This window comes from Tachyglossus aculeatus, chromosome 10, assembly GCF_015852505.1.
Source record: "Tachyglossus aculeatus isolate mTacAcu1 chromosome 10, mTacAcu1.pri, whole genome shotgun sequence".
Taxonomy (NCBI): domain Eukaryota; kingdom Metazoa; phylum Chordata; class Mammalia; order Monotremata; family Tachyglossidae; genus Tachyglossus; species Tachyglossus aculeatus.
Window position 1 is genome coordinate 55270798 of NC_052075.1, and position 13188 is coordinate 55283985.

Below are 13188 nucleotides of genomic sequence, written 5' to 3' on the forward strand. Positions count from 1 at the left end.
AGAAGCAGCGTGGCTCAGTGGAAAGAGCCCGGGCTTTGGAGTCAGAGGTCAGGGGTTCAAATCCCAGCTCCACCAACTGTCAGCTGTGTGACTTTGGGTAAGTCACTTCACTTCTCTGGGCCTAAGTTACCGCATCTGGAAAATGGGGATTAAAACTGAGCCCCCCCGTGGGACAAGCTGATCACCTTGTAACCTCCCCAGCGCTTACAACAGTGCTTTGCACATAGTAAGCGCTTAATAAATGCCATCATTATTATTATTATTCTGTCAGATAGGCCCTGGGGCCCGTCAACTCTGGTGATGGACGTTCCGAGGACTGGCCATCTTATTGCTTTGGGATTTGAGGCTGAAGAAGCTCATCCCGGTCTCCTCCCTAGAGCTGCCGGTCTCATCCCTAGAGCCAAATGAAGAGCTTTGTGGGAAGGTGCCGAGCACCAAGGCCTAGTGGATAGACCCTGGGCCTGGGAGCCAGAAGGACCTGGGTTCTGATCCTGGCTCCGCCACTTGTCTACTGTGTGACCTTGTTCAAGTCACTTCACGTCCTGAGCCTCGGTCCCCTCATCTGTAAAATGGGGTTGAGACCGCCAGCCCCGTGTGGGACAGGGACTGTGTCCAACCCAACTTCCTTATATCCACTCCAGCACTTAGTACAATGCTCGGCACAAAGTAAGCACTTAAATACCACTACTAATAATAACGATGATGATAAGGGATATATTGCCATTAATTATTATTATGAAATAAGGAGCGATGGGACAGCTCGCTGGTCAGCTAAGCTAGCACACGAGGGAAGCAGCCCTGGAGTGACCTCTGGCAAGATTAGCTGACGAAAGAGTTGGGGCGAGGTGGAGATGGGAGGGCGGTATAGCCGGGGACCTGACCAATTTCTAAAGGGAGGTGGGGGATCGTGCAATCCGCTAGATTGTCCGCTCCTTGAGGGCCAGGATCCCGCCTTCCTCCTCTACTGTACTCTCCCCAGTGCACAGCTCAGTGCTAAGCACACACTGAGCTCTCACTAAACGACTGGAGGGTTGAGGACAGAGCTGGTTGGTGAGCAGCCTTGTTCGTTATTGCTTGAACCCCACCCTCCATCCCTCTGGCAGGGTCCCTTCCCTCACTCCCGGGGCTTCCTGTCCACCACCCAATGCTCCTCACTTCTCGCATCCCTGCAACAGACCCCGGGGCCCACTGCTCTCAGCCCCGCTCTCCCCTGCCCTTCGTTACTAATGGTATTCTGGTATTTCGGCGCTTGCTGTGGGTCGTGCGCCGTTCTAAATGCTGGGGCAGATACGGATCAGTCGGGCGGGACAGGGTTCCCATCCTACGCGGGGTTCAATCTGAGTCGGGGCTGTCCCTGGGGCCCCGTCCAGGTGGGGAGGCGGAACCTCGTCGAGGGGTCCCAGAAGCTTTGTGAGACGCTTTGGGCTTTCGAAGGGATCTCCCCGAAGGCCTCTACCCTCCAGCTGTGCGCCCCGTATGACGCCTGGAGCCCCGCCAATGCCCCGCCCAGAAAACCCTGCCAAACCAGGCGGCCTCCGGACAGAAACCAGCATGGACCTTGGCACCTCCGAAGACGTGGGAGGCCAAGAGCAGGAGAGTCCGTCGGCAGAAGCCCCGCTCGCCAGGGCTTCGTCGGGACGGGCTCCCGTTCAAACTCGGCTTTGCTTCGCTTCTCGGCCGTCAGGTTGCCTATGCTAGTCCTGTCCCAATTAGCCGGGATTCCAGGCGTGTGATGGCTAATGCCTTCCAAAGGGCCGGTGATCTCATCGGCACCGGCACTGTCCGGGGCGAGGCCAGGTGGTAGCCACCCTTCGGTCCGGGGAAAGAAACGGGAGACGGCAGCTAAGTGCCCTTGCCCCACGGTCCCCTGACGCTGGCCTGCCTCCTCCTGACTCTCCAAACCAAAGGGCTCTCCCGGAATCGACGGGAGTTAGGGGAAGCAGGGAGATTTGGATCTCATGGAACACAAATGGAAAACGTGTCACCGCCCAATGGACTGGGGAGACCTGCACCTCATCCAGCAGGAGGGGTGACTTGCGGATGCAAGACCTCAGTTTCCCCACCATCATTCATGGGTATAGTTGCTAACAGTATAGGGAGAAGTAGGGGCACCCCGGGGCGGCCTGTGACTGGAGAGTGACAGCTCTTGGGGGGGGGGGGAGGGGGGTCCGGGGAGTGGGGCCCTCTCAAATCGCGCCGCCGCCATTTACCGGAAACATCATAAATTTGGTAACCGATCTCCTCGGCGGCTAGGACCATCCCGTTGGCGGCCGCGTCTTCCGCTCCGGGGCCGTTCCTTGGGGCGTCACAGGACGGGGAATACATCACTTCATACTCCTTGCAGCTGTCCTCTGCGATCTCCGGGCTCCCTGTTTAGAAGATAGGGCCATCAGGGGGACCCCAGGACGACGGCCCAAGGAACGCCCCCTTGCTCCCCAGCTCCTCCCGCTGCTACCGACCCTCGCTCGGGAGAGGCCTCGCGGCTGGCTGTGGGCAACGGGGGGCTGCTCTGACCACTACCCTCATGGGGAAGGCCGGCTCTCACTGATCATTCACAGCTGTAACCATCAGGAAGTGTTAGGGGAGAAAAATGGCTGGAATGGTGGAGAAACACCACAAGGGTGGACTCCAGAGGTGGGCTGAGCCGACTCCGGCTCCAGCGGCCCTTAGTCTCCCTCGTCCACCATCGTCCCCCTGGCCGGACCCAGCAAGAACGGCGGGTTGGGTTGAGCCGGAGGCGGGTCGGGCACCCCATCACTCATCTGGGGACTCTCTGCATCTAAAATGGTCCCGTGTCTCTTGTGGTGAGCAAGCGCGAATGGGGACACTTGAATTCTTGGACACAAACCCTCTATCTCAGGGCTTCCCTGTACCCCAGGAGGAGCTCTGGCCAAAGATGGGCAGCCTTGGGGGGTTATGGAAATCCCCCGCAGGAGCTGCCCCAGGAGGGCAGATCACCCTTCCCTCGCCACGCAGCCGGGAACCTTCTGCCTCACTCCCTAGTTATGGGTCTTGGCATCGAAAAGAAAACCTTGGAGAGTTGGGTGCGCCCACCAGACAACTAGCCCCTCACAGCTCCCGTGAGCCCCCAGGCAGGGCACCTCTCCCAGAAATCGCCAGATCTAGATGAGATGGGCCGTGTGGAGCTCCGTTACTTGGTGTTTTGGGGAAAGGGTAACTGGGCCAGGCATGGAGGGTCGGCCCTCCTGCCGGCACCGTGTCAAACTTCGTGGACAACTAACCGTAGGAGAGAGCGGAGGCTGAGGCCAGGCTGGCATCAACCGCTACTCAGCGCTTGGCCTCCAAATGGAAGTGGAGACGTGGAGCGGTCTGACGGACTGTCCGGCAGCGTGTGGGCCACGCCGGCCCCCCTCAGATCCCGTGCACCCCGAGACCCTCGCGGCCGACACGTCTGGGAAGGCATTCGCGACCTCAAGGGCGCAGAACCCCATGGTCACGCCACGGGACCCCCAACTTGTACCCGGCCCCCTCCTTTGGCTCCGAGGACACGTATGTTTGGGCCTTCTTTTTTACGCTCTGACAGCAGTTTGGTACCGTGACAGAGTAAATATTTACCGTGTGGGTGTTGGGAGCCTTCTGCCTTGTCAGGGTTTGTCAACCTAAAGCCTCATCCCTTCAGAGAAAAGCCAGAAAACTCACCCATCGGGTCCGGTCTGGACGGTGGCGGCTTTAACCTAAGTGACTACTGTTTCGGACACAGGCCTGGACAGGCAGAGCCAAGCCATCCTCTCTTAAGTGGGTAGAGGAAGTGGAAGGATGTGGTCTCCACTCTAGGCCTTGTGGGAACAAGGTATTGGGCTCCCTTAAGAGTTTAGCGGGAATCTGGATGGGCAAAAGCTGTTATTTGCCCAAAAGGACCCATCTGGATACAGAAGGTCAACTTTTCATCTGCTTCCTTCAGGAGCCCGCTCAAAGTGACTTAAGCCCTTTTCATTTCTCCACCAAACACGTCAGCGTGCCGGCTCTGCCCTCTCTTTCTGTCCGGCAAAGGAGGAGAGAGGCTCTGCAGCAGGATAGAGAGAGGAGAGCCCCAAAGGCCCAGGATAACAAAAATAATACTAATACGAATAATAATGGTATTTGTTCAACGCTTACCTCACGCACTGTTCTACGCGCTGGGGTAGATACAAGTTAATCAGGTTGGACACAGTTCCTACCCCACACGGAATCAGCTGAAGTAGGAGGAAGGACACTGAACCTCCATTTTCCAGAGGAACTGAGGCACAGAATAATAATAATGGTATTTGTTAAGCGCTTACTATGTGCAAAGCGCTGTTCTAAGCGCTGGACACTGTTCTAGGTGCTGGGCACTGTTCTAGGCGCTGGACACTGTTCTAGGCGCTGGACACCGTTCTAGGCGCTGGGCACTGTTCTAAGCGCTGGGCACTGTTCTAAGCGCTGGAAGTTAAATGGCTTGCCCAAGGTCACGCTGCAGGTGGAGCTGGAATTAGAACCCAGGTCCTCTGATTCCCAGGCCTGGGCTCTTTCCACTAGGCCTCGCTGGAGAACAAGGAAGTGCGGGAGCAGGCTTCCTTGGGGGCGGTTGCCCCAAGGTAGCCCCAGAACTGGGAATCTGGTGGGAATACTTGCAACCCCAGCGGGAGAACCGAAGAGCTGTGTGGGGGCAGGGTGCGTCGAAAACCCGACCTCTCTCCTCTTTCCAGCAGCACCCCTGCAATCCAGAGCCCTCACCCCAACACGGGCCGGCGTCGGGCGCCTCCGCCCTGCTCCCTCCCACTGGACCACCTACACACAATGCTGTCGGCGGCCAAGATTTGTGGATGCGTGACCAGGAGGTTTGACACCTACTGGAGTAGTGAACACTGATGTGTATGGGTGTTTTGGAATTACTAGTAGTATTACTATATTTGTTAAGCGCTTACTATGTTCTAAGCCCTGGGGTAGATACGAGTTAATCAGGTTGGACACAGTTCCTGTCCCACACAGAGCTCACACTCTTAATCCCCTTTTTACAGATGAGGGAACGGAGGCCCAGAGAAGTGACTTGCCCAAGATGACCCAGCGGACATGTGGGGAGGCCGGGATAGAACCCAGGTCTTTTCGACTCCCAGGCCTGTGCTTTATATCCACTAAGCCACACTGCTTCTCTCTGTGCCCACAAAGGCTAAACTCAAGATGGCAGGGCCCGGAGCGCACACGTCCCCACACGAGACACGAGACTGGCCGGGGACGTGAACCCGTGAGCTCGGGGACACGATCGGGCCGCACCTCCAGGAGGCTCCTCACATCGGCCCTGTCCACTTTTCCAAGATGCTCCCTCTTTCCTTCCGAGGAATTAGCTCACTTGTCCTCAGAGCACTGCCTGAGGTAGCGAGGGATGATGTCACACCGCGGGGAGGGGGCAGAGCTGGCTCCCGCGTTGCCACTTTTCAGCCCAGAGGGGAGTTGTCGGCTGGGAAATGGGTCGGTGGGGGCGTCCGGGGGTGTGGGGTCTCTACCCGTGGGCTCAGAGAGACGGGGACGGCCGAAGGGAAGCCTCCCCGCCTTCCCGCTCGCCTGGCACCCGGACTGAGGACGGCCAAGGAGCACACGGCGCCCCAGGGGAGGGCCCTCAGATCTCATAATCTTGCCATTCACTGGGACAAGTTTCCACTCAAGTGCAGCCATGGGGAGGAGGGAAAGCAGCAGAGATCACAGGAGGAAAGGAGGAACAGCGGTCAAGAGGGAGAGTGGAAGAAGTCAGCCCCATTTCTGCACCGCGAATGGGCTTGCTTCCCTCTTAGCGCGATACTTTGGTCATCATCGGGCCCTCCGTCCTCTCCCCTGGGGGACCGCCACGGCCCGGCACCCGGGAGCTGGCGTCCAACGGACCACCGAGCGGGCGAGAGGGGCCGGTGCCTTTCCACCCCTCGAACCGCGGCTCTGAGGCCGAGTGCGATCTCCCCGACGTGCCTCCTGACGGATTGGCGGCGGCGTCCCCCCGACACCCCGCTCCCCGACGGCCGCCCGGACCCCCGCTGCGGGGCCGCCTTACCCTCGGGACGGGGCCCGGCCGTGGCTGCTGGCTCCTGCCAAGAGCTTTCTGCTCCATGAGTCGCTGGGGCCGCGTCAGAACTCCCCTGAGGAACCTCCTGCCATACTTTGGCGTTGGGGTTTAGGCCGGCTCCTTTGGATGGGACCTGCTGAGAGGATCGAGACAAAGGCAGCCGGGTCAGAAAGGCACGGGAGACAGAGCCCGGCTCGGGGCGGGGACTGGGGCGAGGAGGGGGACGCGCCCCGGCTGGCCGACCTCCAGGACGGAGGATGTGCCACCTCTGCCCAGGCGCTCCCACTTAAACAAAGGGGTGGGGGGGCGGGTGCCGAGGGGAGAGATGCATTTTCCGCCCGCTCCGTTCTTTCAAACCACTCCGTTCGTGTGGCTGGAAGGGGCCGGTCCCCAAAGGTGAGCCATCGGGGAAGAGCGGCACCGAGAAGACCCGGGCCTGTCCAAGACGCCCTTCGGCTCCTGGCCGGCAACCTGGGCGGCCCCAACGCCGCACCGCTCACAGGAACGGGAACGGCCTGGGGGACTCCCAACTCCCGAACCTGTGACTTTGCTGCTCCCGCCTCAATCGATGCTATTTACCGAGCACCTAATGAGGGAGGAGCACTGTGCTAAGCAAGGCTTCACCCCACTGACGACATCATCTAACTGAACGGTCATTCCACATACGCCCCTCTCCCCTGACCCCCCCAGGGTCACACCTCTCTGCATCACGCGGGGACTCCTGGCCGTTGGATTTAAAGCCCTCCATCAGCTCTTATGTAGCCACGCTCTCCTCTCTCCACACGTGAGCTCGCCCGCCCCATCCCTCCCACCTCGCCTTCTCCATGGTTCCGGAAATACACGACTTCTTTATTCTGTCTTTCCCAACAACCCGCTACGGTACACTACGAGCCCCGTGTGGGACACGGACTGTGACTGTGTCCAACCTAATTAACTTGTATCTACCCCAACGCTTAGAACAGTGCTTGACACAGAGTAAGAGCTTAACAAATATAATTTAAAAAAAAAAGCGGGAAGCAGCCTGGACTAGTGGAAAGCGCTCATGCCTGGGAGTCAGGGGACCTGAGTTCTCCTCCCGGCTCTGCCCCTTGGCTGCTGCGTGACCTTAGGCAAGTCCCTTCACTTCTCTGGGCCTCAGTCCTTCACCTGGAAAATTATTATTATTATGGTATTTGCTAAGTGCCTACTATGTGCTGAGCACTGTTTTAAGTGCTGGGGTAGTTACAAGATAATCAGGTTGTCCCACGTGGGGCTCACAGTTTTAATCGCCATTTTACAGATGAGGTAACAAGCACAGAGAAGTTAAGCGGCTTGCCCGAGGTCACACAGCAGACAAGTGGAAGGGCCAGGATTAGAAGCCATTTCCTCTGGCTCCCAAGCCCGGGCTCTTGCGAACTAAGCCACTCTGCTTCCCCAAAAATGGAAAGTCAATATCTTTATAGAGAAGCAGCGTGGCTCAGTGGAAAGAGCGCAGGCTTGGGAGTCAAAGGTCATGGGTTCAAATCCCAGCTATGCCACTTGTCAGCTGTGTGCCTTTGGGCAAGTCACTTCACTTCTCCGGGCCTCAGTTCCCTCATCTGTAAAATGGGGATGAAGACTGTGAGCCCCATGTGGGACAACCTGATCACCTTGTAACTACCCCAGCAAGTCACTTCACTTCTCTGGGCCTCTGTTCCCTCATCTGTAAAATGGGGATTAAGACTGTGAGCCCCACGTGGGACAACCTGATCACCTTGTATCCCTTCCCAGCACTTAGAACAGTGCTTTGCACATAGTAAGCGCTTAATACCATTATCATTATTATTATTAATATCTCTTCTCCCTCCTAACTAGACTGTGGAAGAGAGACTGTACCCCACCAGGTAATCTTGTATCTACCCCTGTGTTTAGTACACTAATACCATTATCATTATTATTATTAATGTCTCTTCTCCCTCCTAACTAGACTGTGGAAGAGAGACTGTACCCCACCAGGTAATCTTGTATCTACCCCTGTGTTTAGTACACTAATACCATTATCATTATTATTATTAATGTCTCTTCTCCCTCCTAACTGGACTGTGGGAGAGAGACTGTGTCCCACCAGGTAATCCTGTATCTACCCCTGTGTTTAGTACACTAATTGGTACATAGTAAGCGCGTAACAAAAGACCATCATTATTGGGGGGGGCCCTCAATCAATGCTTCCACTCCTCCCTCTTCCCCTCCCCGATCAACCCTTCAAGACCACAGCCTGCCCCACCTGTAGATCCTTTGGGAAATCCCACCTCCTCCAGGAAGCCTTAGCCGGATTCACCGTCCTCTTCCCCGCCTCCCATCCTCTCGGCTGCCACCTCGGCACTTGGGCACTCACAACCACGGTCCGACCCAAGAACGGATCGAGTTACACGCCCTATTACTTAATCGCTTATCCAGATCGGCATCTCTCCATCCCTCTGCCTCCTATCTGGAGATTATTCTGTGTCTTTCTCGCCCTCTCCCCCGCATTCGGCTGCCGGCTCCTTGAGTTTTTTGAGGACTGGGGTGGCACGCCCCGACGCTTTTGTAGAAAAACGATCCAAGCAGCAGAATAATAATAATGATGATGGCATTTATTAAGTGCTTACTATGTGCAAAGCACTGTTCTAAGCGCTGGGGAGGTTACAAGGTGATCAGGTTGTCCCATGGGGGGCTCAAAGTCTTTATCCCCATTTTACAGATGGGGTAACAGGCACAGAGAAGTGAAGCGACTTGCCCAAAGTCACACAGCACACAATTGGCGGAGCTGGTATTTGAACCCATGACCTCTGACTCCAAAGCCCGGGCTCTTTCCACTGAGCCACGCTGCTTCTCTGGACTGGACTGGTCTGGACTCTAGTCTGGACTGGAGTGGGAAGAGATGGGAGGCTCCCACCATACCCTACCCACTCCCTCCCACCACACTCACCTCTGGGGTGGGTCAGCAATATGGGGGGCGTTAAGAGAGCTTGGCACCCCAGATCCACCCTTAGTATTGGGGTGGGGGGAGGCCCTTGGGAAGCGTTTTCTCACTGGGGACACCGCTGGTTTCTGAGTTAACTTCACCTCGCCACCCTCCTCCTTCCTTTATCGGGGCTTATGGAGCACTTACCAGGCACTGTACTCAAAACGAGACAATCAGGTCTGACGCAGTCCCTGTCCCACATGGGGCCCTCGGTCTAAATGAGAACAGGTACTGAATCCCCAATTTGCAGATGAGGGAACTGAGGCTCACAGAAATGAAGTGACTTGCCCCAGGTCACACAGCAGACATGGGGAAGACGCGGGATTAGAATCCAGGTCCTCTGACTCCCACGCTGGGGCCCTTTCCACTGGGTCACGCTTACATTTCGCGCATCTGGTCTTTCGCGACTTCCCCGGATTCTTTTATCTGATTACTTTCCCACTCAACACCACCTCCCGCCCCGCCCCAAACCACAAAGGTCCGGACGCGCTTTCCACCATTTCAAGCAGTGAGAACAGAGCGGAACGCTTCAAGGAAGCGTCCGGGCAGACCCACGGATGAATCAGCCAAGGACGGAAAGAGCTGCCCGGTGGCCAAAGAAATGAATTCTGCTCCCTCGGGCTGAGTGGAGCCTCTCTCCCGGATCGATCGCTTCGCCTCGGGTGCGTTGCGATCCGCTCCCTACGACACGGGGACCACCTCTCCGAGGCGCCCCGTTTTCAGGTACGCCCGCACGTCTTCACCGTGCGGAACCTCTTTTTCCAATATCACTCCTGTGTTTTATCCAGACCGCGGCGTGATGCCGGGAGGATGGCCCCGATTGCCTGATCGCGTCGTTTTACCCAGAGCGCCCAGCGGAAACACACATTCTGGAATGACCTGGAGGAGTTGAGTATCCGAAACGTGAAACGTTTTAAAGTCTCACTATTCACAACCCTTTTTTTTTTCTTTTAAATGGTATTTGTTAAGCATGTACTTTAAGCAGGCCTTTACGGCACAGGCGCTGGGGCAGATACAAGTTAATCAGGTTGGACACAGCCCGTGTCCCACATAGGGCTCACAATCTAAATCCCCGTTTTCACAGATGAAGGAACTGAGGCAAAAGGGCACAGTTGGTACAGGGTTCCGGGAAATCAATCAATCAATCAATCAATCGTATTTATTGAGCGCTTACTAACTTCCAAGAGGGGGAGTCTCAACCATTTTCCCCCATGGACACACCGGGGCAGCGCTGAGGATCTCATTCCTGGGAACATCAAACCAGATAGCATCAAGTAAGTGGCACGCTCTGTACATTCTGGCGAGATCTTTCTCTGTCTTCTCCCCCAGAGTCCGAGGGGATTTCACCACTACTTAGCCCGATGAGCCGGAAAAAGAAATAAAACATCGGGCTTTCAAATGAGGAACCGTAGTAGATTGGGGTGGGGGGGTTCCTCTCTCCATCCGCCTCTAGCTCTTTGGGCAGGGAACGCGTCGAACAACTTTGTCGTACTCTCCTAAGCATTTAGTAAGGTGCTCTACTCACAGTAAGCAGTCAATCCACACCAAACCAAATGAGGTGCCGCTTCCTTTGGAGAAACCCGGCCCCCACAAATGTTAAGTCAAGTAATGGCAGGGTCAGGTTGGGTCACTGAGCTCCACGGTTTTGCCAGGAGCGTTTTAAAATTGCAGGAGACAAGGAACTCTCCGCCCCCTCGCTCAGTCAGACAGAAGTCAGAGGCAGTGATTTGGCATGATGAAAGTTTGCGCTCTTGCTGGGATGGGTGCCAAGAGAGCGGAGTCCTTGGGAATCAAGCTTCACCTTGACTCTGGCTAGGCCAGCAACTTGCCTCGGGACCCCCCCCACCAAAAGCTCAGGAGCCAGTGACCGCCCACTCCTGGACCTGGCCTTCCTGGCCGTCAATGAATCTCAAACTCACTTTTCCACGACGGCCCCGGGGAAGGGAAGGGGAAGGAGGTTCCTCTGGGGATCCCAGGGGCGGGCGGCTCTCCTGGCCCCGGGAGCTAATCTAAACCTAAGAATCTGCTGAAGTGGCCAAGAACGCAAGTACGGGTCAAAGAGCCTCATAGGCTGTCCTCTCCGGGTCCCTCTGAAGAACCACCGCTTTACAGAGCGATGGCTCGGCGGGTGATGGGACTAAATGCAGAGCACCCCTTCCCCGCCCCTTGGAAGGGGTACCCGGCCTTTTAAGAACGAAGAAACCCCACCACCGCCAAAGGCCCAACTGCTGGGCGGGTTAATTAGCGCTCCAAGAGTGTCCTGCCCAAATGGCTCCGGGCCTGGAACGACCAAAGCCAGGGCCCGGGCAGGACACAAACACTGCTCTGATGAACTCCTGGTTTATTCTCAGTGAACTCCATGGTGATTTCACTGTCTCTGAGCTCCCAGAAGGCCCCCGTGGTGCCAGGCCTCAGAGCCAAGGACACCCCAAGAGCTACTGGGACTCTCCCTTCTCCCCTCCCAGCTGGGATCACCCGTCCCCCAAAGAAATGAGCCCCCCGGATTTTCTAAGAAGCAGACGGAGAGCCGGGAGGGGAGCGGGCTCTTGCTCCTCGCCGGAAAGAGCCCATGTCCCAGGCCGGGACAGACCTTCAGGGTGGCAAATTGTGGACGCGAACCACGGTGATGAGGCAGAACTTGCCCTGCTTCCTTCCTCTGGCATCGTAGAGCGAGCAAGGGACTTGGGAGGGGAGATCCTTGCCAACGCCTGCTGCCGAGGAGCAAACACTCTCTTGCCCGGAAACCGGGGAGCACCGGGGTTCAGCAAAGGTACGGCACCCCCTCCCGAACTTCTACCCTCTCTTGCCTGGGCCCCACCCTGCCTCACTTCCACGTGAACCAATGGCTCTGACTGGGTGTCAGAAAAGGCAGTAAAACACCCCCATGAGGAGCCAAACTATTTTACCCTGAGATCGGGATGCCCAAAAACCTCCTCTGAACTCCCCCTCCGAACTTTCCGGAAGAGCGCTAGAGCGCAGTACGGCCAGGTAAATGGTTCCACGGAATACTTCCACCTCTTCCACGCACCTGGGACCTCCCCAGCCCCTTTGGACTTATCGCCATCCCTTTCTAATCCATTGCCTCCTCCTGCCTATAATCTACTTTACTGTCCATCTCCTCGGCCGGATTGTGAGCTCCTCGAAAGGAGGGGGCGCATCTATCAATTCTCCCATGCTCTCCCAAGAACAGTCCAGTGCTCCGCATACCGTAGATGGCCCAGTAAATACCAGCGACCGATCTCCGGCCCACCCTCTGGGGGAGATGCCCGCAGGCGCAAGTGGCCCGGTTCGGGGGCCGGCCGGAAAAGCGAGGCCGTGGTCATCCCCCAGCTGCCGAATCGGACCATCCAGGTCTAACGGGTCCCAGAGGCCCGGGAGACAGAACCAAGAGACGAACGTTCACCTTGCCCTAAGGAGCTACACCAAGGGATCACCGGGCAGAGGAGGCGGCACCTCTTGGGTCACCAGTGATTTCTTCTCCACAATACAATCAGACATGGCTGGCACCTGGGCACTTAGTGGGGCTTGGCCACGTACTCCAGGTGGTGGTGGTGGTAGTGGTGATAATAATAATTATGGTGTTTGTTAAGCACTTATTGACTGAGCCCCCTCCTTCCGCCTTACCTCCTTCCCCTCCCCACAGCACCTGTATACATGTATATATGTTTGTACGAATTTATTACTCTATTTATTATTTATTTTACTTGTACATATTTATTCTGTTTATTTTATTTTGTTAATATGTTTTGTTTTGTTGCCTGTCTCCCCCTTCTAGACTGTGAGCCCGCTGTTGGGTAGGGACCGTCTCTAGATGTTGCCAACTTGTACTTCCCAAGCGCTTAGTACAGTGCTCTGCATACAGTAAGCGCTCAATAAATACGACTGAATGAATGAACTTACTATGTGCCAGGCACTGTAATAAGCTCTGGGGTAGATGCAAGCAGTCTATGTCCCACATGGGGCTAAAAGTCTTAATCTCCATTTGACAGATGAGGTAACTGAGGCAGAAGAGTGACTTGCCCAAGGTCACCGAACAGAAAAGTGTTGCCAGGATTAGAACCCCGGTCCTTGTGATGCCCAGGCCCATATTCTTCTCCACTAGACCACACTGCAATGCCTACCAGTCAGTCTAACAGCTCTGAATAATAATAATAATAATGCTGGCATTTATTAAGCGCTTACTATGTGCAAAGCACTG

At 56.1% G+C, this 13188-nt stretch overlaps 1 protein-coding gene across 1 annotated transcript in view; it reads right to left on the reverse strand.

Moving 5' to 3' along the window:
• Nucleotides 1–13188, reverse strand: part of LARP4 (La ribonucleoprotein 4) — a 59400-nt gene that overhangs the window by 27165 nt on the left and 19047 nt on the right. Inside the window, exons 2-3 of the mRNA XM_038752952.1 lie at nt 6017–6164; nt 2211–2369 (exon numbers count right to left, since the gene is read on the reverse strand). Coding sequence (XP_038608880.1) covers nt 2211–2369; nt 6017–6164 — 307 coding nt within the window. The remainder of the gene's footprint in view (nt 1–2210; nt 2370–6016; nt 6165–13188) is intronic.